The sequence below is a fragment of the Dreissena polymorpha genome, chromosome 12, assembly GCF_020536995.1.
Source record: "Dreissena polymorpha isolate Duluth1 chromosome 12, UMN_Dpol_1.0, whole genome shotgun sequence".
In the NCBI taxonomy this organism is placed as follows: Eukaryota; Metazoa; Mollusca; class Bivalvia; order Myida; family Dreissenidae; genus Dreissena; species Dreissena polymorpha.
Window position 1 is genome coordinate 19,502,787 of NC_068366.1, and position 27,609 is coordinate 19,530,395.

Below are 27,609 nucleotides of genomic sequence, written 5' to 3' on the forward strand. Positions count from 1 at the left end.
ATACTAGTATATTGTAAAAGCTTTGCCGCATCTGTCATATTAAATCCCAGCACATATTAATAATATATTGCACATTTGCTTATATTAAGTTGATTATATAAAAACTCAGTAAAACTTTCAAGTACCTACATGTTAACAAAGCAGCGCAATACAAAAAAACAAAAACAAAAACATAATAACTTATCTTGCAGTATTCGTAATCAAGAACCATGTCGCAGGAACCAACACAGAACGGCAGCTGGTAGAGCCTTCATACACCATCACGATAAGGTGCGTCGACAGCCTGGGGGACGGCGATAATGGAGACCTTTCTATTGATGTCATCCCAAACACTGGGCCGACCTTGACCACATTATAAGGTATATATTATGATCAGTCTACAAAACAAGATTTACGCCAAAGTTATTGATTACCGACGATCGGCTGTATTAAAACCATAAAAATGCTCAAAAACCGTATCTGTTTGGAAGGTTTGTGCGTGGTGTTTATAAGCCATTGATAACCGATTGCAATACAAAGCCGTTTTCCCGATTTCGGATCATGTTATTTGTGTAAAAAATATGTAAAAAACTACTACGTGGATATATTTAATTTTATTTTTGTTAACTGTAACTACGTGGATATATTTAATTTTATTTTTGTTAACTGTGTATTTAAATTATTATTATTAATTTTAGTAAAAGCTATATAATATATACTTAAAGTTAAACTTCAAAATCCTTAAAACGCAATGCGGTCTTACATTCATGGAAATGAACCAAATGCCAAAACAAGGTGAAAAAACAAACACAAACACACCAGACATGACACACACGTACATAACAAGCGCACAAAATGAAAAATAACTGAGGTCATCGCCATCTATCGGTCTATGCAAAAGTGCTGGGATTATAAATCGGTTTTATGGAGGTCAAAACATCACACTTAGCACAGAGCTATTCTATTATAAAATGACACAACTTACAAACTTATAACACGGAGAACTTTAAAACAAACCAAATACGGAAACTAAATAAATATGAGGTCACCTTATCGGGAAAACAAGGCAAAAAACACATGGGGAGATTAAACCGGTTTGAATTAGTTTATATTACCATTCCTCCAGGGACCAATTTATAAACAATTGGCTCAGGCTGTTTATTGTACATTTCATCCCAGTCACGATGCACAAATAAAATATTGAACCTGGATTGATTGCACAAACTCGAGTGCCAGGTTGTTTATTGAACCGTTAATACCTGGATCGATTGCACAAACACAAGTACAAGGTTGTTTATTGAACCTTTCATACCCGGCACTATGCACAAACACGTTGAACAGACTGTTTAGTGTACCGTTTATCGCAGGAATGATGCCCAATCACGTGTACCAGGTTGTCTATTGAACCTTTCATTCCTGACACGATGCACAAACACGTTGAGCGGACTGTTTAGTGTACCGTTTATCGCAGGAATGATGTCCAATCACGTGTACCAGGTTGTCTATTGAACCTTTCATACCCGGCACTATGCACAAACACGTTGAACAGACTGTTTAGTGTACCGTTTATCGCAGGAATGATGCCCAATCACGTGTACCAGGTTGTCTATTGAACCTTTCATACCCGGCACTATGCACAAACACGTTGAACAGACTGTTTAGTGTACCGTTTATCGCAGGAATGATGTCCAATCACGTGTACCAGGTTGTCTATTGAACCTTTCATACCCTACACGATGCACAAACACGTTGAGCGGACTGTTTAGTGTACCGTTTATCGCAGGAATAATGCCCAATCACGTGTACCAGGTTGTCAATTGAACCTTTCATACCTGACACGATGCACAAATTCGTTGAGCGGACTGTTAAGTGTACCGTTTATCGCAGGAATGATGCCCAATCACGTGTATCAGGTTGTCTATTGAACCTTTCATACACTACACGATGCACAAACACGTTGAGCGGACTGTTTAGTGTACCGTTTATCGCAGGAATGATGCCCAATCACGTGTACCAGGTTGTCTATTGATACTTTCATACCCTACACGATGCACAAACACGTTGAGCGGACTGTTTAGTGTACCGTTTATCGCAGGAATGATGCCCAAACACGTGTACCAGGTTGTCTATTGAACCTTTCATTGCTGACACGATGCACAAACACGTTGAGCGGACTGTTTAGTGTACCGTTTATCGCAGGAATGATGCCCAATCACGTGTACCAGGTTGTCTATTGAACCTTTCATTCCTGACACGATGCACAAACACGTTGAGCGGACTGTTTAGTGTACCGTTTATCGCAGAAATGATGCCCAAACACGCGTATGAGGCTGTTTATTGTAACTTTCATCAATATCAGAAGGCGTAATGCTTTGGATAGGTCTGTTTAGTGTACGTTTTATCACAGGCACGTTGAATAGAGACGTTGATCAGTCAACGGTGTTTATGGGGATGACATTGATAACCGAGAGGGCGATGGACGCTGAAGGAGATTCTCTCAACTAAACGTGCACAGTTGACAATAGCAACAATCCGCTCACGTGCTTTGTCGGTACGTGCTTCGATAATTTTTACTGATTTAACTTATCGTCATGAAATGCTTTTATCAAAATTTTAGTAAATAATTCGAATTCAAAGGATACATAATATTGTTTGTTCAGTATAAGAGTTGTGTTTTTATAAAGAATATATCATATTGGATTATTCACTACTTTGCACGACATTCTTAGAGTTTTTTGACATAGGTATAATGATGTTTTGAAACTGAAAACAATTAAAACTATTGTTTCAGACGAATCATTTATTTTAATCAAACTTCGAAGGAATGTAAGCATCACGAAGGAACGAGGAAAGGTTTTCGCTATTGACGTTTGCGTCGGCGACCCAAAACATCCAAATCACGACTGCGGAAGACTGGAAGTTACGTTCAACTGTAAGTTTTCTTGTAATGCCTTCATTTTATTATAAAACATCAAATCGGCTCAAAACGTAAAACATTTATAACCTTAGAGAGTCTCAATCTACTTCATCGGTAAACATTTGCTAAGGTAGACCATCGACAATGAAGCTCTTACATTTAAATGATGTTTAAACCACCCGAGTTTTGAAGTATTGATTGATATTTTGTCTTCGAAGGTTCATGTTATGACTGTGTTCTTTTCAATGGGTTGTTTGATAATTCATTTACTTACATTGTCTTATATCACAACCATAGCCATTCAATAAAAAGAGTCATTGATGGTACGTTATTTATCGGTCTTTTTAGTTTTTTCGTTATTTTCCCTTGAAGTAAATAAATTCATAACACCACGAATTATTCTAGTGACAACGGTCAGTACAAAAATTACTTTTGGCATTTTAGTTAACTCGGTCAAGTCAAGGTCGACCCAAGCGAAAAGATCAAACGTTTAAGACGACCAATTGGACTGCAAAAGCATACTTCATTTTATGCATCTTTATTTCAGCCTCCAATTCCTACCCGTCCATCATCAATCTCCCATTCGTAAAACATGTACCGGACGACAGTGTCATAGGGACCGTTCTGTTCACACCAGAAGTAGAGGATATTGACCTTCCTGTGGAACCAAAGACATTCGACATAACCGTGTTACCGGCCTCGGCGTCTGGGTACTTCTCACTCGATAAATCAAGTACGTGCATAACGCCCCAGGTGGGTATAGACCATTTTCCCACTCAGAAACAGAGTGAAAAAGGCTATTTGCAACCAGCATAAAACCAAAACAGCCTGCGAGTTGCATGCCGACTGTTCAGGTTGTATGAATATTGCTGCTCACCAGTACCTTAAGGTTGGAAATAAAACCCTTCAAACTTGAATCTTGTAAGAAGAAAGGCTTTCATTTAATGTGATTTTCTAAGCAACTTCAACAGCGTCAAAGTGTGTATCTGAGAGGTAAATGGTTAATCTTAACGTACCAGTTAATTTTTGTGTGTGTCTACTGAGAATTGAGGTTAGGAGCATTGTTTGAGTCTTCGTTAATTGTATTTAATTGCAAATGTTAAACTTCCATGATCGCGCTTGAAATGTGTAGATGGTCCAAAAGTATTCGATCTTGAAAATAAGATTTGTCAAACGTGTTAGCATGACCTGTTCCTCTATTTTGTTATGGTTTAAAATCGTAAAGTACAAAACACAGTAGTGTAATTTCAGCGGGAAGCGTAATACTCTCGAAGAAATTGGACTACGAGTCACTGCAGAAATACCACGTACTGATGAGGGTGCACGATACGTACCTGCGCAGTCAAAGTTCCAAGGTGCTCGTTATAAACGTCACTGATGTTAACGAGCCGAATAAAATCAGTGCCAAGTTCACAACTAAGACCTCTAAGGAGACAAAGGTTATATGTTTTGCTTGTTATTCAATGTGTATGTTATGTTCCTGAAGTAGTATAAAACAAGATTTTGTATACGGATTGCACTCTTGGTGGCAGATGTTTCGACAATTTAAAGTTTAATAGTTTAACAGACAATAAAGATATATACATATATATAAGAATATAAAATAAAAACACTATAAATTGTGTATACCTTTTTTCGATTCAAAATGATGATTAGTGATAAACGAAAATGGTTTCCAGTCGAATTCCTTTTTCATAGATTTGTATGGCTCCCTTTTGTAGACAGTCAATTTGTCAATCTATTTGCTAGTCACTGCAAACGAAATTGGAATATTGTAATTAATGTACTCAGTGTACAAATGTATTGTACGTTTTTTTCATTTTCCAGTTTCGTGCACACAATTGTTGATCCAATAGTGTATGCCATTCTTTGTTTCAGAAAAGGGGAATCAAGTTCGATTTTGGACTCGAATGCTCTGACGAGGATTTTTACGACCAACAGACCTTGACAATAGTCAGTGGGACTTACAAGGATTATTTCAGGTATTGCGACTGCTTGTTAAAAAGATGTCATACTAGCACAGCGTTCTTTTCGGTAATTTCTCGTCAGCTGCGTAATTCATGTCCCAACTCGATTGGGTAAATGTCCTTCAGGGTACCTTTTTGGCGATGCCTCAGTTTAAGTGACCGTTTCGTTGTTTTGCCAGTGTTTAAAGGCTATGACGTCATACGTCATTTGCACAGGTGATTAGCTTATGGCTATGATATAACTTAATTAATAAAAACATGATAGAGATGTTTTTTTCAGAGAAGTTGATTTTTCGTTATAATTTGATTATTTTTCGTTCAAAATGATGGTTTTCAATGCGGGGAATCACGTGGTCAAAATTGAGAAAACATGGCCGCCGATGCCTCGATAAGATGGAAAATTTGAGTGTTTAAAAAGGTACATCTTCCTTATTACTTAATTGTTTTTAATCGGATGACGCCTATCATAGGGCCAGCCGGACGCGGTTTCATCGAGTATCAACCGTTTCCCTCTGGTTGATCTGAGTGTGGAGATTACTCATGGAATATTTTGCGATTTCCTCAACCGTCAATTGCTGTTGTACACGGACTAACAATAATATAACTGTTTTCACACTAATTAGCACTGTTTAAGAACCAGTTGTTCATGCGGACGCATTGAAACTGGCAAAAAATGGATACATCGATTGCTAATGGCGTTATTTTCAAGATAAAGTGGAGTTTCGATTGATTTTAACGATTGCTGTTGAGCACGCACATGGTGGTTATACACGGACAACTTCTAGAACAACTGTTGTTGAGCACGCACATGTCAAGGAATACCATATTCTCCGCCGAATAAGTCTAAAACAACGTCACATTGGCATGTTGTGATACATGTAGCGATACATAGCTTATGCAAACGCACTGAAAATCTGGATCATTAACATTTTATTTTCAATAGGAATTTTATGGCTAGCCTCTTTCGGTGTAGCTGCCTTTTGTAATGGCTTGCGAGTATTTGAAAATGTTGCTTTTTCTCCAGACAGTTTTATTTATATTTGTTTTGGAATGCTTTTTTTTGCTTAAAGAAATCCCTTCATGATATTGTCATTTAAGTGAATGTTCAATTGTTTTCAGAACAATTTTTCATGCTAAAGGGACAAGTACATATAAACTTTATAAAGACAGGATAACATTTTACCCTATTACTATACAGTGTGTGACCAGAACATAAAGGGTGAATATGATTTGGAATTGGGCATGAATTTAAACAACTTGAAAATGTATGTTATTTCCTACAGATTGTGCACTGTGTTTTACGCTTTCAGAGATCAATTCATCAAGTATTTTTGTAAAAAGTATATTTTTTTCGAGTGAATATACTTAACACATTTGATGATGTAGATTAGTAGCATTTTTTTTCGTCCGAGGTTAGTATTATCAAGAATATTTTTATTGAAATGATAGTGTTGCATTGGTCTCTTTTCAGTACTCGTTGTACATGAGCCGGATAGAGGACAGACTGTACATATAACCCCGAAGTAGACATAAAACCTTATAGCTACAGACACCAACTCAGACACATTTCAATTTACAAGGTAACTAGTTTAGAACAACACTCATCGATAAGCTTTGATCCTATAACTTCATTACAGTGGCAATATAAAGTTTAGGCCAGCGTGACCGCAGGTAAGTTTTTCTGTAGTACTTTGCTAAAAAAGCTATTACATTATGAATTAGTACTGAAAATATCAGACATAGAATAACGTATAATACGTATCAAATATGTTTTGGACACGACCTTTATAGTAAAATAGCAAGATGGTTTAATATGGACTTGGAAGCTACCATCGTTGGGAAAATCAAGAGTGGGGTACAATTATTTAATCTACTAAACAAATGGTTAAAAAGTTATATTTGATATTCCATGAGTAATCTCGCCACTCAGACAAACCAGAAGACAACGGTTGATACTCGATGAAACCGCGTCCGGCTGGCCCTATGATAGGCGTCTTCCGATTGAAAACAAATAAGTAATAAGGAAGATGTACATGTTTAAACACTCAAATGTTCCATCTTATCGAGGCATCGGCGGCCATGTTTTCTCAAGTTTAACCACCTGATTCCCCGCATTGGTTTTACTAATGAATATCATAGCCACACGCTAACCATCTGTGGTCATTTGTGCAAAATATATTATGAACATGACATCAAGTTATTAAATAACATATATTCAATAAGGCTTAAAAAATAGTCTATAAACGTTATTTGATGTAACAGTTGATCTAGAATAGGATATGCATTAGTACATATAGACATAAGCATGTGTTCAAGTTTTTGCACTAGCAGTCTATCATCGCGTACTCAATGTTACGTGTGTACAGGGTCGGGCTAGTACGTCGCATTTACAGCAAGGTACAGTTTAATGTTTACTCTTTATGCACATTGGTATATTGTCGCCTCTTTAACATTGGCCGATTCACACAGCAACATTCGTACTTATTATTTAATGTTTAATACAATTTATATGTAAACAAAGCATCGATATGCATGGCTTAATATTGTTTATATATTTGTCAAAGTATTTTACGATTAATTAAATATCTATTTATACGATTGCCTAGGTAAAACAATACCGGTTTAAGTGTTGTATGTTTTCTTCGCAGTGTGGCATAAATGCTCCAATTATTGATGAGTAATGGGCTGAATTATTTGTCACGTTTTAGATAATGACGGATTCCATGGTCCATATCTGTCCAGTTTTATCTCAGCCAGGATATATGTGTCACCAGGGTTACCGATGTTAACGAACACAACGCTTTACACTCTTCATACTACTCTGTCTCTCTAATTATAACATTATCGCAATTGAAAACAACGTCATGCTCGAACAATACTATTACTCATACGATATTATCAACTGTACAATACTTAATTAATGTATATTCAAATTGTTTAATAAGTTCATGGTTCTCGCTTGTTCATTTTAATGATCAAATGTGCCGATATATTGAAATGATGACATTTATGTTTTATCTTCAAGTTTTATATTAAACAGCCGACGTTTGTCTGAATGGTTTTTAAGAACGTCAGTGTGCCAGTAATACAAATGATAAAAAAGAAACATAGATTAATAACACTTCATATGTATAATGATGTTTATAAAAAAAGACTTTACTCGTACAACTCGTTATTGTCGTTATAAGTTCCCATATACATGTACATTGAAAACACGAGCAAATTGACTCATCAATGTCTCTTAAGTGGTTTATGAAAAACAAGTCGTAAAACATTTAATAAGCTTATGCATCATACTGACACACACAATGTTTCTTGAAAATATCAAATCCTACACATTTTCAAAGGAGTGTTCTGGAGTCATTATGTTGCTTAGTCTAGGCTGTTTGTTATTTAAAAGAAAATGCCGTTTTTTACAGAAAATATCCATTATAATATTTAATTGATAGTTTTTTCCATTAATTTATATAGATGTAATATAGTTGTAAACTGCAGTTATATATATATAGTAAACTTGCTATATATTTATGACGAGTGAATTGCCGTTTAACAAAGTTACTTGCGTGCATTTATTTGAAAAATTGCTGAATAAGCTAATTGCTTGGCCGGTTAAGACGACGCAAATGAACGAAATTTTAACATCTTAATTTAAAAAATTGTAACTGTAGCTTCATCCATTCCATTTGACAGATTCATGCATACAGAACGACATAAATGATCAGTTGAGCATTATATTCTAGTTTGTTCAGTTTTTGTGTGCTTTTGTAATATAAAAATCCCGATACATTAAACAGCCAGATAATTAAAATAATATTTGCATTTTAATGTATTTCTAGGTCAGTAACCCTATCCTGTTCACACGAAGTATTGTGCAGTTGTAATTGTTCCGGTATTTTATCGTAATTAAGTCGCATGGTTCTAATGAAATCCTATCGAATGGTAACACGCAGTTCATGATAACGCTCTTTTTTAAATTGTACCATGTCTATACAAATGCACCATATTTAAGAGCTTTGTCAAAAGGCCCTCACAAAAATGTGTACAACATTTAGTTTATGTATCGCAAAATATTCAACCGGGATTCAAAGTTGATTTAGAGAATAATAGGTTATTGACGTGGGTGGAGAATTGTTATCTGGCAAGTTCGGCATACCCGTTACGATCCTCCGACGAGCCAGATAACCATTCTCCATCCACGTCACCAACCTATTATTCTATTTATCAAGTCACATTTACAACATTCGTACATAAAGCCTTTTTACCGACTGACGGATATTCGAGGTCACGTGGTCAACTAGCCTACCATCTTTTGGGGTATTAGGTTACCTGGTTATCAGCTGATTTAAAGGCTTGTGACAGGATAAAAAGATATATGTATTCATACCACGAAATTTGTCTGATATGAAACAAACGTTATCGTGTCACTGTGTTGTTTATGATAAGATAAAAATCTGCCATGTTTCAATTACACAATCATCGCGTCATGGGTTGGTTAGTAGTAGTTTGATATTTATCAGTCGCAAGGAGAAGGATTTAAAACAACCAATGTATTTTTCTTCATCACTTTTTAAATGGGTACGAAATCAACGATATCAGCCTCTAAGGTTTCCGATTATGAGAATATTGTTCGAAGTAACATTGTAGATGTTGAACTTATTGGAAATAGATGTGAAGCTGTGAATTCTGTGAATGCTGAAACACCCAACGATTTGTCAGAGGATCAGTTACACCGTCTGCTTGGTAAATTACAAGAATCTGAACTTCAAGACATAGCGGCATTGGTAAACAAAGATAGCGTTAGTTGTAAGTACAATTGTGCCTATGGGCTCTATCATAAGACAAATATTCGTTTAAACAACATGAATGTGGAGTAATCTTCTCAGTACCCAAGACAAGAATCACATTGTTTGGTTAAAATAAAAGCCATTTATGATTAGATCACATTTTACCATTCACCAAACCTACATCTGGCATTAAGGTAGTAGGAGCCTTATGGGTACTTTTCCAGAAACGAAATTTGTTATTTTTTCCAAAGTGTATATTATATACATGTATCATGACTTATTGCAAAATTGAAAACTTTTCACCAGACATTTAACTATTTATACTTGTTTGAATACACACATACCCCTGGATTCGGTAGGACGATTTCGATTTCGTTTATCCAAAATGTTTAGTTTTTGTAAATGGATAAATATATATTTTTGCATATAATATAGCAACATCTATCCTTGATGAATCAGAGCGTTGGGAGATGAAGGTCGACCTAGGAAAACAGCTGGTATTCCCAGACATAGTCCATACCACACAGAGACCAGACATAGGTATATGGTCTCACAAGGACAAGTACCCTTGGAGACTAGGTGTGATGAGGCCTTCGAGCGGAAAATGGGAAAGTACACTGAGCTACAAGAACAGTGTAAAAGTCGTGGTTGGAGTGCCTGGCTGTTCCCCGTTGAAATAGGGTGCAGAGGATTCCCAGCCCAATCAGTATGGAGAATGCTCAGCAACATTGATATCAAGGTTAGTGACAGGAAGAGGGCTGTAGGCAGACTTGGACAAGCTGCAAAAAGAGCATCCAACTGGCTGTGGATGATGAGAGAGGAGAAGAGCTGGACGCTAAACCACTGACCCGTAGTGTTTGGCCAACACTACGGATCCACTGCCCGGAGAGTGTCCTGGGATTAAAGGATCAAAACACTTGATGATAGGCAGTTCCCAGCTGATGAGTCAGTGGTTTGAGCAGTAGTATCTGTATTCTACACATCTGGGCAACCAGTGACATCCAGGAAAGACTGGATGACGACTGAGAATAGAACAGTGACACTGGAGAGACAGATGACACCAGGAACAGACTGGACCCGGGGCATGACGGGGTAGCATCCCGGATTGCAGTCTTCGTGAGAAGACACCCACTATCAAGCTTCTGACTCCAATTCAGAAGAATACCCCCAGAGTCTCCCGAGAGGGGGGAAGGATGAGAGACTCGATCAGACGGATTCAACGACAACCACACGGCTAGTCCAATCGACATTGACCGGAGCAAAGGCAGAGGTGAAGTGTAGATGTGGAAAGGTGTGCAAGAACCTTAAGAAGCTTGCGTATTCATCAAGGGAGAACGGCTTCCGGGAGCACGGCAAGGCAGCGGCAACGCTCAGATTTAACATCTGTTGAGACGTTGGAGGATCCTAGTCAGGACTCAACCCACAGTACTGGGAACCTCTACGCAGCTGAGAAGCCACGCACAAACTCGGCAGATCCTGATATTGTCTCGCAAGTCAGCGACATCTTCGAAAAGGATGACCCTCTTCTAGAGCTGTATGGAAATCCTTAAGACCTGAGGCCAAACACAGACGCACAGCACAACACCCGAAATACAGCTTCCAATACTAATGCCACAGCTCAGAAGGTGAGAATTATATGGCCCAAGACTAGTGACAGGAACCTGTGGAAACAGTTCGATGAAGACTTCAACACCATCCTGGAAACAACACTCCAAGGACCAGCAGAGAAGAAATTGAAGTCTCTGACCAACCTTGTCCACTCTTTCGGCAAAGAACGATTTGGTGAGGTGAAACGGAAACCCACCAGAACGCCTGCACAGCCAAATAGAAGACAACGACAGATCACAGAGATTAGGAAAGAGCTGAAGTCACTGAGGAAATCCTACCAAAAAGCAAATATAGAGGAAAGACCCGGACTTCAGCAGCTTAGAGATGAACTCTGACAGAAACTGACCGATCTTCGTAAGGCAGAACAACTGTTCATAGCCAATCCATACAAGTTTTCCAAAAGACTCCTAGAAAAAGAAAACTCTGGGAAGCTTGAAAGCAGTATGGAGGAGATACAACAGCATCTAAAGGACACGCACTCCGATCCAGCGAAAGATAATCCATTAGGAAGCTGTCCAAGAATTGAACCAGTACCAGAACCCACAACTGCACTAAACATAAAAGAACCCACAATGAAGGAAGTATCTGATGTAGTGAAGAAAGCAAGAAGCGGCTCCGCACCAGGACCAAACGGTATAACCTATAAGGTATACAAGATGTGCCTGACGCTACTACGAAGACTATGGACCCTACTTAAGGTGATATGGAGGAAAGTAAACGTCCCTGATTGTTTGCCGCAGGCAGAGGGAATATTTACTCCAAAGGAAAAGGGCTCCAAACATATGACCGAATTTCGAACCATTTCATTGTTGAATGTGGAGTGGAAAATATTCTTCGTTGTCCTGGCAAGACGAATGACCACGTTCCTGACAACCAATCAGTACATTCACACATCAGTACAGAAAGGGGGAGTTCCGGGCTTCTCTGGCTGCATTGAACACTCCAGTGCCATCAGTCAGATCATCCGTAAAGCAAAGGTGAACGTCAATGACCTCACAGTCGTCTGGCTAGACCTTGCCAACGCCTATGACTCAAAACCACACAAGCTTATTGAAGAAGAAAAGAAGCACTATCATATCCCAGAGCATATACAGGGGACCACAAATGGCTACTTTGATGGCATACAGCTTCGATTCTCAATCGGTAACCAGAGAACGCCATGGCAGAGGTTAGAGAAGGGGATAGTAACTGGCTGCACCATCTCAGTGGTACTATTCGTGATGGGCATGAACTTGATCATCAATGCCGCGAAGAGGGAAACCAGAGGACCAAAAACAGCGTCAAGCATACATCTCCCATCCAGCAGGGGGTTCATGGATGACCTGACCATCACGACCACCACACATGTACAGGCCCGCTGGGTACTAACAGCCCTAGAGGACACGGTCACAGACGCACGAATGAAGTTCAAACCCAAGAAGTCAAGGAGCCTGATCATCAAGAAGGGAAAGGTCACCAAAAGATTCACTCTACAGGTGCAAGGGGAAGACATTCCATCCATTATAGCCAAATAGAAGACAGCAACAGATCACAGAGATTAGGAAAGAGCTGAAGTCACTGAGGAAATCCTACCAAAAAGCAAATATAGAGGAAAGACCCGGACTTCAGCAGCTTAGAGATGAACTCTGACAGAAACTGACCGAGCTTCGTAAGGCAGAACAACTGCGAAACAAGCGGAAGAAGCGACCCAAGAGGCGAGCTGAGTTCATAGCCTATCCATACAAGTTTTCCAAAAGACTCCTAGACAAAGAAAAATCTGGGAAGCTTAAAAGCAGTATGGAGGAGATACAACAGCATCTAAAGGACACGCACTCCGATCCAGCGAGAGATAATCCATTAGCAAGCTGTCCAAGAATTGAACCAGTACCAGAACCCAAAACTGCACTAAACATAAAAGAACCCACAATGAAGGAAGTATCTGATGTAGTGAAGAAAGCAAGAAGCGGCTTCGCACCAGGACCAAACGGTATACCCTATAAGGTATACAAGATGTGCCCGACGCTACTACGAAGACTATGGACCCTACTTAAGGTGATATGGAGGAAAGTAAATGTCCCAGATTGTTGGCAACAGGCAGAGGGAATATTTACTCCAAAGGAAAAGGGCTCCAAACATGTGACCGAATTTCGAACCATTTCATTGTTGAATGTGGAGGGGAAAATATTCTTCGCTGTCCTGGCAAGACAAATGACCACGTTCATGACAACCAATCAGTACATTCACACATCAGTACAGAAAGGGGGGGGGTCCGGGCTTCTCTGGCTACATTGAACACTCCAGTGCCATCAGTCAGACATCCGTAAAGCAAAGGTGAACGACAATGACCTAACAGTCGTCTGGTTAGACCTTGCCAATGCATATGGCTCCATACCACACAAGCTTATTGAAGAAGCAATGAAGCACTATCATATCCCAGAGCATATACAGGGGACCACAAATGGCTACTTTGATAGCATACAGCTTCGATTCTCAATCGGTGACCAGACAACGCCATGGCAGAGGTTAGAGAAGGGGATAGTAACTGGCTGCACCATCTCAGTGGTACTATTCGTGATGGGCATTAACTTGATCATCAATGCCGCGAAGAGGGAAACCAGAGGACCAAAACCAGCGTCAGGCATACACCTCCCATCCAGCAGGGGGTTCATGGATGACCTTACCATCAATACCACCACACATGTACAGGCCCGCTGGGTACTAACAGCCCTAGAGGCACGGTCACATAGGCTCGAATAAAGTTCAAACCCAAGAAGTCAAGGAGCCTGATCATCAAGAAGGGAAAGGTCACCAAAAGATTCAATCTACAGGTGCAAGGGGAAGACATTCCATCCATTATAGCCAAATAGAAGACAACAACAGATCACAGAGATTAGGAAAGAGCTGAAGTCACTGAGGAAATCCTACCAAAAAGCAAATATAGGGGAAAGACCCGGACGTCAGCAGCTTAGAGATGAACTCTGACAGAAACTGACCGATCTTCGTAAGGCAGAACAACTGCGATACAAGCGGAAGAAGCGACCCAAGAGGCGAGCTGAGTTCATAGCCTATCCATACAAGTTTTCCAAAAGACTCCTAGACAAAGAAAAATCTGGGAAGCTTGAAAGCAGTATGGAGGAGATACACCAGCATCTAAAGGACACGCACTCCGATCCAGCGAGCGATAATCCATTAGGAAGCTGTCCAAGAATTGAACCAGTACCAGAACCCACAACTGCACTTAACATAAAAGAACCACAATGAAGGAAGTATCTGATGTAGTGAAGAAAGCAAGAAGCGGCTTCGCACCAGGACCAAACGGTATACCCTATAAGGTATACAAGATGTGCCCGACGCTACTAAGAAGATTATGGACCCTACTTAAGGTGATATGGAGGAAAGTAAAAGTCCCAGATTGTTAGCAACAGGCAGAGGGAATAGTTACTCCAAAGGAAAAGGGCTCCAAACATGTGACCGAATTCCGAACCATTTCACTGTTGAATGTGGAGGGGAAAATATTCTTCGCTGTCCTGGCAAGACGAATGACCACGTTCCTTACAAACAATCAGTACATTCACACATCAGTACAGAAAGGGGGGTCCGGGCTTCTCTGTCTGCATTGAACACTCCAGTGCCATCAGTCAGACATCCGTAAAGCAAAGGTGAACGAAAATGACCTCACAGTCGTCTGGTTAGACCTATGGCTCCATACCACACAAGCTTATTGAAGAAGCAATGAAGCACTTTCATATCCCAGAGCATATGCAGGGGACCACACATGGCTACTTTGATAGCAAATAGCTTCGATTCTCAATCGGTGACCAGACAACGCCATGGCAGAGGTTAGAGAAGGGGATAGTAACTGGCTGCACCATATCAGTGGTACTATTCGTGATGGGCATGAACTTGATCATCAATGCCGCGAAGAGGGAAACCAGAGGACCAAAAACAGCGTCAGATACACCTCCTATCCAGCAGGGGGTTCATGGATGACCTGACAATCACTACCACCACACATGCACAGGCCCGCTGGGTACTAACAGCCCTAGAGGACATGGTCACATGGGCACGAATGAAGTTCAAACCCAAGAAGTCAAGGAGCCTGATCATCAAGAAGGGAAAGGTCACCAAAAGATATAATCTACAGGTCCAAGGGGAAGACATTCCATCCATTATTGACAAACCAGTCAAGTGCCTCGGCAAGTGGTACGACGCCAGCCTGAAGGACACTTACAACATCACTAGAGTCAAAAACCAGCTCCAAGATGGCCTGATACTTATAGACCAGACAGGACTTCCAGGCTAGTTAAAATCATGGCTCTACCAACATGGGTTACTACCTAGGCTTATGTGGCCCCTTATGCTGTACGAGATAGCTACAACCACTGTAGAAGGATTCGAGAGAGTGATCAACCGGCATCTCCGGAGATGGCTTGGTGTCACTCCTAGTTTCACCAGCATTGGACTGTATGGCAGAACCAACCAACTTCAACTCCCAATGACCTCACTAGTTGAAGAGTTCAAGGTTGCCAAAGGAAAACTTTTCGTAACCCTCAAAAAGTCATCAGATGACATGATATGGAAGGCAGGCATCGAGACACGCAAAGGGCGAGAGTGGTCAGCAAGTCAGGCAGTCACCAAGGCATAAAGCAGGCTACGACAAAAATACATCGTAGGCACCACAGCTATAGGAAGACAAAGCCTAGGCAGTACAAAACCACAACGCTGGAGCACTGCCGGTAAGAAAGAAAGAAGCCAAATGATCCAGCATGAGATCAGGCTTTCAGAAGAGGAAGACAGGCGCGCCAGAGCAGTCGGGATGGGAGGACAGTGCGCATGGACACAATGGCAGACCAAAGAAAGACACCGGACATGGGTAGACATTTGACACTACGAACCACTACGACTCAAATTCCTACTGAGATCCGTATATGATCTGCTGCCATCTCCAGTCAATCTACACAGATGGGGGTAAGTGGAAGACCCAAAGTGTCAGCTGTGCCACAAACCAGGAACCATGCAGCACACCCTCTCATCTTGCCAGACAGCGCTAACGCAAGGCCGCTACAGATGGAGGCACGACACGGTCCTCAAACAGCTAGCAGACATACTAGAGCGGGAGAGAAGGAAGACAAGACCTACCAACAATAAGGCAGTACCAACAATCAAATTCGTCAAGGAAGGACATACTGCCATGAAGGCAAGAACCGCAGCAACATCTTTTCTTGATGAATCAGAGCGTTGGGAGATGAAGGTCGACCTAGGAAAACAGCTGGTATTCCCAGACTTAGTCCATACCACACAGAGACCAGACATAGTTATATGGTCTCCCAAGGACAAGAAACTGGTGATGATAGAACTCACTGTACCCTGGGATACAAGGTGTTATGCGGAAAATGGGAAAGTACACTGAACTACAAGAACAGTGTAAAAGTCGTGGTTGGAGTGCCTGTCTGTTCCCCGTTGAAATAGGGTGCAAAGGATTCCCAGCCCAATCAGTATGGAGAATGCTCAGCAACATTGGGATCAAGGGAGTAGACAGGAAGAGGGCTGTAGGCAGACTTGGACAAGCTGCAGAAAGAGCATCCAACTGGCTGTGGATGATGACAGAGGAGAAGAGCTGGACGCTAAACCACTGACCCGTAGTGTTTGGCCAACACTACGGATCCACTGCCCGGATAGTGTCCTGGGATTAAAGGATAGAAACACTTGATGATAGGCAGTTCCCAGCTGATGAGTAAGTGGTTTGTGCAGTAGTATCTGTATTCTACACAACATAATAAACGAACTCAACTGGATTGTACTAGTAGACACAGCATGAAAAAAGTGTCATTGAAAGCGAACTGTGCTTTTAAAAGGAGACTATACGATTTTTCAAATATTTATGAATTTATATAAAATGTGTAAAAAATTATTATACATATAATTCAATATCAATTACAATAAAAGTAAAGAAGAACATGTGTCGCAAATCCGAAATAAGACAGATATTTAATTTTGAAATCGAAAATGTCTGTACAGTCGAATTCGCATGTATATCATGCATGTACGATGTGAATCTTAATTTAGTTTTATGGATCATTCTAATTTCCTGCAACGATATTTATTCATACGACACGAACTCCGATTCTTATAAAAAGACGAATGCTTCGGTTATCGTAGGAAAATATGTACGAAATATCTTCGACACAATCGGCTCGTGGCGCTAATTTGTTTTTGCTGCATTTTATGAAATTCGTTTTCAGTGTATAATTTTTGTTGGCCTATTTGCGTTATTGTAACAATTTTTTTTCAATATATTACAATTTAACACATAAAAAAATCGTATAATCTCCCTTTAATCTCCAATAATATGTACAATTATCTGGATAAAATGGCAAAAAAACACCAAATAATTCATTGACAAGAAACTTTAATAATGTTTTTTGTCACTTGTAATGGGATGAAATGCATATATTGTACTTATTTATTTTACACAACATATTTTCTATATATTAAATGAATGTGCGACTGTTTTACCATTTCTATATCAAGAAATTACACTTTGAGTAAGTTTTCCCTCATTAATTATGCACTGGAATGATTTAAGTGTACATTTGTATATCACATCTCGTTTGGGGGTTGTAGTTGCTCATTAAACGCGACAGTTATAAACTCTGATATATTGTACAATTTTGGCTCAATTTGGCTTAATATTGATATAATAATACGTTAATAACACAATCTTAAAGTAACCCAAACGCAAAAAGTAACTCATGCATAGAGCCTTAGTTCACCACAAAATGACAAAACATTTCAAATCTTACATAGCAAATAATATATGTGGTCATAGAGACACTGTCCACATTGCCACCATTTACAAACATGTTTACATTAGCATAAACATAGATACCAGCTACTGTGTGGGTAGCAGAATAAGGCACTCACGGCTTCACATATGTGGTAAACTTTGAACTCATTTCCAAATCCACGGCAGCAATCAGAGTTATTTCCGTAATAACCGTACATCGAACTGTAATAAAAACTTTAATTCAAACAATGCCATTTCCATGAGTACAATAACAACTTTCAAGTTTGATGCTAACGCCTTATACAATTGTGTGTTTTAAGAAACAATCAATTTTAAGGACAACAAGAACTTCACAAAATCGTTGACCACAAATTATCAAACATGAAAAGATTGCTTTATGTAATATTTTGAAACGTTGAAACTCTAAACAATATAAAGTCTTGTAAATGAGTTTTATTTTAATCGCATGAAAAAAATCCAAAAACAATTTTGTCTTACTTAGATCCGTTGTTCCAATGTGAAAGGTAACTTAGGCTGACTCTTACTCAAACTTGACAAGATGGAAATTGCCTCTGGAAACTGCTCCAGGCAATGCTTCCCCATAAAATCTGAGAGAAATCCGACACATAAATAAAAAAAAAACTGCAAGTCAATGTGTCAATAAGTCACAGAAATTCTTGATACATCAGTCATCACGCAGTTCTAAAACAGCGTAATTCAGAAGCAACAATTGATAATAGTATTGTTTGTTTATGAACAATAAATGTGAATAAAACATACCGTAATATTAATGTGTCTGCAATAAACTGCCTTCATTTAACATCGTTAGTAATCGGTATAATTGTCATTTTTTGTGTTTTCAACAAGCTGCTCTTTTCACGCACTTTCATTTTGCAACAGAATGTCAACGGCCATGACGTAATAAACGAAAAATGTTTTTTTCAAGCGGAAAAGAATATAATATTTTTATTTTAAAGTAAATATTTAGAAGATGACCAAATTAAGTTCTCAAATAAAAACACACATTTATTTCATTTTTTTAGTTGTAAAATTAAAACGCACTCATTTATTTCGTGTTTTAAGAATTACTTCCGGACTTTGACGTAGATAACTAATCATTGCCGAATATTACCGATCGGATTAGGTCCCTAGGCTACTACATGAAATTGCACATTACAATGTCTTTTCTCGGAAGACCACATATTTATCATCATATATATGTATATTTTTTAATTTATATATTTATTTATCAATTTATTTATTTTAATATATATATTTTTTTTATTATATATTTATTTACGTATTTATTTATTTATTTATTTATTTATTTATGCATGCATGCTGATATTTATTAGTTATTAATTATACTTATATGTATACTATTGCAGATCCATTGGAAAATCCATGTCTGGTGGCATTCACACTTGCGGAGGAGAAACGCATACTGTATCTGCAAGTCTTACTGATTATCGTCGGACGACTCGATACAGCTCTTTTGATGACGGATTTTGCACAGAAGCATTGCTTGGTTCATTTGCACCAAGTGGCTAACTGTAAGGGATAATAGGAACATCATCGATAACGTAACTCCTGTATTTTAACAATAGATTGTTCAAGTATCAGTTTTACTATACCAGAAACAACATAAAACAAAATCACAGTAGCAACAAACGTATGTTTATCACATTACTAAGAGATGGCATCTGAGTCATCACTAATGTTTAGTCATGATGATGACTTCATCCGTGCTTAAAAAATCCCATGTTTATACACCGTGAACAATTATTTAGAAAAACTTTGACTGTGGCTTTTATGTTTTATTGCGAAAGAACAAATGAATTAACTTCTTATCTATCAACTGCACATTTGGCGTGATGTATTCTTCAACTTGTAACAAATCGTTCTCTTCTGTTTTTAAGTTTTTACTGAAAAGACATGTTACTGATTGCTGATGTGTCTAGAGTTTTCATGAAAATAAAACGAATTGATATATAACAGTATATATTATATTCCAATGTCAAAAAAATAACAATAAGAAATCTTGTTTGTTTTTATGATAACAGTTAAAATGTGGAACTATATTAATAGTTTGTATATTGACCTTTTCTCACACATTTTCAGGTGTATTCACTATTGTTGTTTTCGATGACATTTCTGATGTCGAAAAGCATGAGCTTCTGACAGTTGTTCGAAGTTGGATGCCAGAAGCAAAGATTGTGCTCACGAAATGGGGTAAATGATATTTAATCACACTAATATGCTTTTCAGACTATTACTACGAAATACATGTAAACTATTGTTCAGAAAGTATATGTTATGTTCAAATATAGAATAAACAAACATGTAACGGTAGTATAGTGAATATGCACACCACAAATGGTAATGTCCAATCCCACTGTTACCCACCAATAAACATGGATTCTATGACAGTCATAAATTAGACATTTCATTTAACCCTACAGACGAAAAAGATATGGGGTTTTTTCCTCGATATTTTTCTGAATTTCATCGTCCTTAAATTTGCAGTGTGTCAAACATGGTTACAGAAGGTCGGTCTGATGAAGGCATGTACACGTTGTTTGCAGCACATGGGCTCTATCAATTCAATTCTAAAAGATTACATACGCCAGAGGGGCATTTATATGCTACACTGGTTGAACGACACACGTGAAATAAGCGTTGAAATGTGTGATGCAGGTATATGCATACAGCAAACATTAACAATATCGTTAATATTTACATTTAAATTACAAACGTCGAAAACAAATGCATAATCAAAAACGTTCCCAACGTTGTATTTACTTTGCTAAAATTGTACACAATTATGTTTGTACTTGTGCAACGTATGCTAATAGTGTTCAGTACAAAATGTATACAATGCGTTCATATAACAAACTATATATTCTTCATTTTAGGGTGTGAGAAGTGCTCTACGATCGACCATCACCTTCCGGGTATACTTTACACAGTCCGAGAAGCCCTTAATGAGTTCAATACTATAAAACGTAATATCAAAAAGACCAAAGAAGCACAAATATCTCATCGAGTTTTACCTTATAGTGATGCCCACGCGAAAGGCAAAAGGACAATTAACGATTTCCGTTCTGGTGTTCAAAAGATTGTTTCTCCTATTAATTGTGGGCCTAAATGTCTAACGTAATGATAAGCCATGAACGGCTGGATCATACTGGAATCGTTATAATGACTGTGTTGTTTAAAAGTAATATAATTGGAAAATTAATATTGAATCTTATATTTCACGTGAAGCATAACCGTATACATGAATGCAGTAAAGATATAATTTTTAAATATGAACACATGCTTATGAAATACAGTAATTCTAATGTTTTTACATAAGCAGCATGAAAATCTGCCTTTTATGCACCAGTTGAAATTCTTAAGAAAAATTGTTTTATCTGTGTTAACATCCTTTCACGGTTAATTTGGAACTCCACAAACGGATCACTTGATCCTGCAACCTGTATAATAGTGATCATAATATTTTACATCACTTATGTGATCGATGAAGAATATTATAGTACAATGGAATCAGATTCAACAAAACAAACACAAGTGTCATAACACGCAAGTTCAGTGATATTTTTGTGGAAACTCTTTTTTAACGAGCTTCTTCTATTTATTTATGTTTTGTTTTGATATAATATCCCATTTCACCTCGGCGTTGTTCAATATATAGCTGAATCTTCCAAATGTCTTTTCTTCGCGGAAACAGTTCACTATTGATAATCGACGTACAGTAACTTTGTTATAGGTGAATTTCTTAAGTTCAATGCACGACTATTAGACATTTAAAAATTCCACATAAGTTTAAAGTGTTTTAAGTTTTTTATATCGATATATACGCAATAATCTCGTTCGTCTATGTAAACAGTTATATAATCGTATGAATTGCAAAGATACACACTAGATTCCAACATATTAAAAATAATATTTGTTGAAATATGTTTTAACAATATGAAGTTAATATTACTTTTACTGATTTTGTTTATTGAACGTGCAGTGGTATAATCCGCATCACTTACACCACTTTAACAACCCACACACCAAGGGAAAGGCGTATGCATTTAGTATCGATGCAAATGAACACAAGCAGAAATAATGACGAAATATAGTTAAACATGGAGAAACAATGATATCTCGAGATCTTCATTTACATGGAATACCTTCCAACCAGCACGATGTTCTACTCAGTACTTAGACACTGGAAGGTACGTTTCCTCCGTGGAGTTGTATTTCATCACAGAGGATGTAAACGACCATGCGCCGAAGATGTCACCATTGGCATGGCCTAATGTGCCACTGGTCGTGATTATTTACCGATTTCATACCTGGTTAAATGCATCTTTAACTTTTTACATTTTTTTAACATTTGCTCAAATTTTACACCTGTAAGTTTGTACATGCATAAACTCTTCTCAATATTTCCAGTGAATAACATTTTCGTATTCCCTTGTAAATACCTAAAAGCCCATAAACCTCAACATCAACGCATATTTCGTACAATATTTCGAAAAAATATAGTTCACACATAAAAATTCAATGTTCCTTATAGCAATAGCCAAAATTTCAACGCTAGATGTTGTGTTTCAGTTTTCATGAACCATACATTTGACTTTGCTGGTCACGTGAATTATCTTTGTATTGAATTCATGTAAAAAAATACAAAATTGAAAAGAATAATACAAATGGTAGCTCGATTCAACAACTAAATTTGCATTAAAAGAAATAAAAAGGTACAATTGTATCCTTCACAGACTGAATCATATATGGAACAAAAACATAGACAAACATGTTGCGTTTTCGCGCGAAATCTCAGGAACAAGTGATTCGACTTTTATGAAACTTGATATGCAAAATCCCTATTTGGTTGACTTTTTGTCAGGAAATTATTGCCATTCGAATATTAAAATATTATTTTCTAATGGATGTGTTTTCCTGGCAAGATGTCAGGAACAAATTATCCGAATTGAAGAAAATAAAAGAAGTTCATTTTTTATAACTAAATTGTAGAGTAATTGCTTAATATTGTTTGAATATAAATCAGGAAGAATTAATTACTTCTCATATTGTATAACGCATGGCCAAATAAATATGGTCCTTTCGCCCCGTGTAAGTAATTGATAGCATGTACCAGTTTATGTGGCACTCAAGGTGAAGATAATGAGCTGTGATTAGTTTTGATTTTTAAACTTAAGATTTATCAACAAGCAATAGAATTTTGATTATACGATATAAACATCGCACCATGTACCCGTTAATCGGTGATCGGTGTCATGTAATATATCTTCAAGAATACCTTTGCTTAGGACTATGATCTAACTGACGCACATGTGTGTGTTCAAATGAAGAAATGTAATTCCGGTCTTCACGTTTAGGTTGTTGTCTTTATCTCCCTTAATAAAACAACACCAGAGGACAATAACCAATCTTTCATTTTTGTAAGGAATCAGTTTGACCTGAAACAGATTTAACACGGAAGCAATGCCGATGGTTATTAAATTATTTTATTGTAGACGTTGACTTTTGTAATCACATTCTTTTGAGATCAAAGTTTAATTGTATTTTCCTCTCCGACTAGGATCAACGTTATTTCGCGGCTGAACAACGTGAATTAGTAAATATTTTGCGTATGGACAATGTGAAACTACTACTTAAGCATAATCGAAAGTACTTGTACTCTCAGTGCAGTCGCTGTGAACATAATTAAAGCTTGCTTACAATTCATAATTACTACACATACAAACAAGATTGACTGCTGCGAAAAAGGTTTGCAGGGCAGTCTATGTAAACGACTAAGTACTCGGTTCACCCATTCGGCCCCAATTCCAGTTGGTGAAGCAATCTTTACATTGTCAAAATAGAATCCGAATCTGGTAACGTTTTTTAGGATGATGCGTTAGCAAAGACCGCAGTGGCGCGAAGTGATGGCGTTTCGTCTAGTATTATTACATCGAAGTGCAGTAAATTGTTGGAGAGGCAAAGGTTTCTTAATACATTTTTGAATTAATAAATGATTTGTTCCTGATAACACGACCTTCTGTCACATTAACTCTGACAAAACATCGCGATGCGCATCGCAAGATAATTTAATAACGTGCTTAACATTGATTTCTTCAGAGAGTTGGTGCATATTTCAGACCACTCTGGATCAGCAGACGATTTATTCCATAAATCAATCTCTGGGTTAATGGTCGCCATCTTACGAACTACTTTCAAAAATAAACAACAACAATATAAACAGTAGAAGTCAATTTTAATTGCGAAAATTTGAAAAATTGAGTACATGTGTCACGGTTGTTGAATGGAATAGTGTTATGTTCAACTGTGTAGATCTACGAACGCATTTGAACTGGTAGTGGAATTGTTGGTGGAAATGGAATTTAGAAATATATCTAATAATTCATCATCGTGTAGAATTATCATCAGCATCATTTCTGTGGAACATTGCAATATTAAAAATACACGTGTTTCATAGCTATGGTGCTTTTGAGATAGTTCACAAACCATCAACACTGAAATAATTCCTGCACACAGGTAAAGTAAATAATTGAATTTGTGCAGAATGTTTTTTTTTTTTTACAAATTATCATTTATTTTAACCAATTTAGATTGCACTGAAACTTAAATTCTAAAGCTTAGTAAGACACTAAAGCCAGTTTCCTGAGTAATACTTGTTCAGAGTATAGCAGGCTCATGCTGCCTCTGATTTATTTGACCTCTGCCTTTAACCTGGTTCGCTTTGATTTCAGGTGTTTAGCCCCCCTATCAACAAGGTTTTCTCGATCCTATCTGTACTTATTCATTTTGTTTAAAGATTTTGAGAACCCTCACTTAGTGACAGTGGGAATAAAACAGGGACCTTCTAATAGCTAGATGAACACATCCAATATGCCAGCAACACTTTATAATCAATAACAATTGATGAATCTGTTTTTTTTAATAACTACATTTCTAATTTACCAAAACAATGTGAAACACATGTTTATGTCCCCGAAGGAGGGCATATAATGATCGCACTGTCCGTCTGTCTGTATGTCCGTCACACTTAGCGTTTAGGTTTCGAAAAATGCTCATAACATGTATGTCGCTTCAGATGAAATATTCATATTTGGTATGCATGTGTATATGGACAAGGCCTTTCCATACGCACACAAATGTTGACCCCTTTGACCTTGACCTTTAACTTAGGGTCCGTGTTTAGGTTTTGAAAATGCGTTTAGGTTTCGAAAAATGCTCATTACTTCTATCAAAGCGTTTATGGATAAAGCACTTAATTGTTTTTTTGCTACTGTCCTCTGCACAAACCATGATATATCTGCATATGCATCCAATAAAATCAGTAAAACTTACTGTCACTTAATTACAGTAACTTTATTGCATGTTAACTTTTCAACAATATATATATAAAATTATGTTATATATAACAAATCTTGAAAAAAAAACACACATCAAACTTCACATTCTTTTAGTAAATTATAGGCTTTAATTGGTATTGTGACATTGACACCACTCATGCATGCGACTATACAATTATACAAGTTACAACTATGGGACACATTATTTATGAGAAATTCCAATACATCACCATATCATCTCAGATTAAAGGCACATAATCTAGTGCTTTTTTGCTGCCATTTTTACTATTACACATTTTTTCATTATATGTTATTTATGTTATTGATCTTGTTTCTAAATTAACAAAGCAATCATGTTAAACTTTTGAAGAGAGATGTTGTCTGGTAAATAATGAAAATATAATCACTACAAAGTGAAAAAAATTCAGTTGAATACTGTGACAACTGAAGATTTGCCAAATAGCAATTCCGATCATGAATTAAATTAAAGGGGCCTTTTCACAGATTTTGGCATGTTTTGTAGTTTGTCATTAAATGCTTTCTATTGATAAATGTAAACATTTGCTCTAAAGAGCTCCAGTAAAAAATTAAGAATAAAATTCAAAAAAGAAAAAAAAGTAACCCTCAACAGGGCTTGAACCACTGACCCCTGGAGTTCTGGCCTAAAATGTCTCGTACTTAGACCCCTCGCCCAACCTTCCGCATACAATGTACGATGTATTTTATTACTATATATAAGTAATCCTCGTAGTTTCACAAAATATAACACAAAACAGAACTCTCCAAATTATTCAATTGTTTCGCGTTGCAACGCTTTATAATTTTCAAGTTTTTAAATTGTCAAAAGATGCATGTTATAGCTATATTAGAGCATGGTAAATGTTAAGTATTACTGTTTCCTCATAAATATCATAACTAAATCGAAAATTTGCGAATCTGAAACAACTGTTTTAAATTTGGTCAATGTACCAAAACGTGAAAAGGCCCCTTTAAATACAAGTGAGATGAAAGTCTGCCTATGGGATCCCAGTTAAGCCTGTTTTGTCAAATCTTCACATTTGCCCTTGGCCATGTAAAATTGGGGACTAAATAAATACCATCAAGTCATGTAAAAAGGAGCAGGGTGTAGCACGCTGCTATTTATCTCTTGAGCTTTCACATGAATTGTACGGGTTATTTTCATACAACAAATTATATTATATAGTGTAATGATAAAGCATATGAGCACAAATTATATCTCTAACTAGTGGTGCAAAAATCATTAAAGTGTCACATTTCAAAAGAAAATTTATATAAAAAGGTATTATAAATTGTTAAAACGTTATTAAAAGATGATTTCAATTCACTAAAGCATTTTATTACATTAAAAAAAGTGTATTTAATGTCCATTACATGTAACAGTATTGGCATTGTATTTATCTGCATTTAATGTGCATTTAATTCACTTAAAAATGCAGACAAGATACACTTCTAACAGAAAAAATGTTTTTTTCTGCATTTTTCCAGCATTAATACTCTTCAAGTGTATTTTTTTATCATCCAAAATACACTTTACCAGGAAAAAGGTATGTTAAAATCATTTTAAGTTTGTTTTAAGTATATTTTCAAATGCATTAAGACACTATTTTGCAAAAAACGTCGTACAAAACCTTGGAAAAATACTGTGTATTAATAATTGAAGTTTTGTATGTGCATCAAATACAATGTCAAATTCATACCAGTGCCTATTTAGTAGCAGTAGGCCTTATATGGTCTACTTGTGGTAGAAATAATGCATTGTGTATACTAGTAAATACAACATACATTTCTTAAAAAATATAGCTTCCCATACAGTTCAATACAATGTTCGATTAACTACACTATGCAAAGTTGGAATATGACATCAAGCTTGAAATCATATTTTCAATAATGTATAATATGCTGTTTTAATTTATAAGTGAAATAGACACTTGCATATGAAAACTGATTTTACATCAAAACTAAATTTTTAATTTGATTTTTTAAATACTCAAACAATGAAACCGTGTCCATGCTTGCATGAACACAGTTTATAAATGCTGTCAGAATGATAAAATATGCAATTACTATAAATACAAATGCCAGATAAGTGCTTTTTGTACTAAAAAATCGAATGAATATTAAATAATATAATACATTCTTAATATGTAATTAACTGTTTTATCTGAAAAATCACAAAATATTTATATTTTTA

General features: G+C 37.1%; 2 protein-coding genes across 4 annotated transcripts in view; both read left to right on the forward strand.

The window, feature by feature from the left end:
• LOC127852419 (uncharacterized) overlaps positions 1–27,609 on the forward strand; it is a 170,622-nt gene that overhangs the window by 88,705 nt on the left and 54,308 nt on the right. The window lies entirely within an intron of this gene.
• LOC127853146 (uncharacterized) lies at positions 9,350–21,695 on the forward strand. 3 transcript variants are annotated; one of them, XM_052387382.1, is made up of 5 exons: positions 9,350–9,666; positions 19,410–19,574; positions 20,143–20,253; positions 20,548–20,718; positions 20,937–21,695. In XM_052387382.1, the coding sequence occupies exons 1-5, from the start codon at positions 9,435–9,437 to the stop codon at positions 21,179–21,181; spliced, it is 924 nt and encodes a 307-aa protein (XP_052243342.1). In that variant the 5' UTR covers positions 9,350–9,434; the 3' UTR covers positions 21,182–21,695. The 3 variants fall into 3 exon arrangements, with proteins under 3 accessions (XP_052243342.1, XP_052243345.1, XP_052243343.1); XM_052387385.1 differs by having other exon boundaries at positions 20,568–20,718; XM_052387383.1 differs by lacking the exon at positions 20,548–20,718.

Excerpts from the sequence above, each read along its gene's own strand:
- LOC127853146 (XM_052387382.1), top strand. The coding sequence starts at position 9,435 with ATGGGTACGAAATCAACGATATCAGCCTCTAAGGTTTCCGATTATGAG. Across the intron at positions 19,575-20,142 it reads TTTGCACCAAGTGGCTAACT|GTGTATTCACTATTGTTGTT; the intron begins GTAAGGGATAAT and ends ACACATTTTCAG. Across the intron at positions 20,254-20,547 it reads GATTGTGCTCACGAAATGGG|TGTGTCAAACATGGTTACAG; the intron begins GTAAATGATATT and ends TTAAATTTGCAG.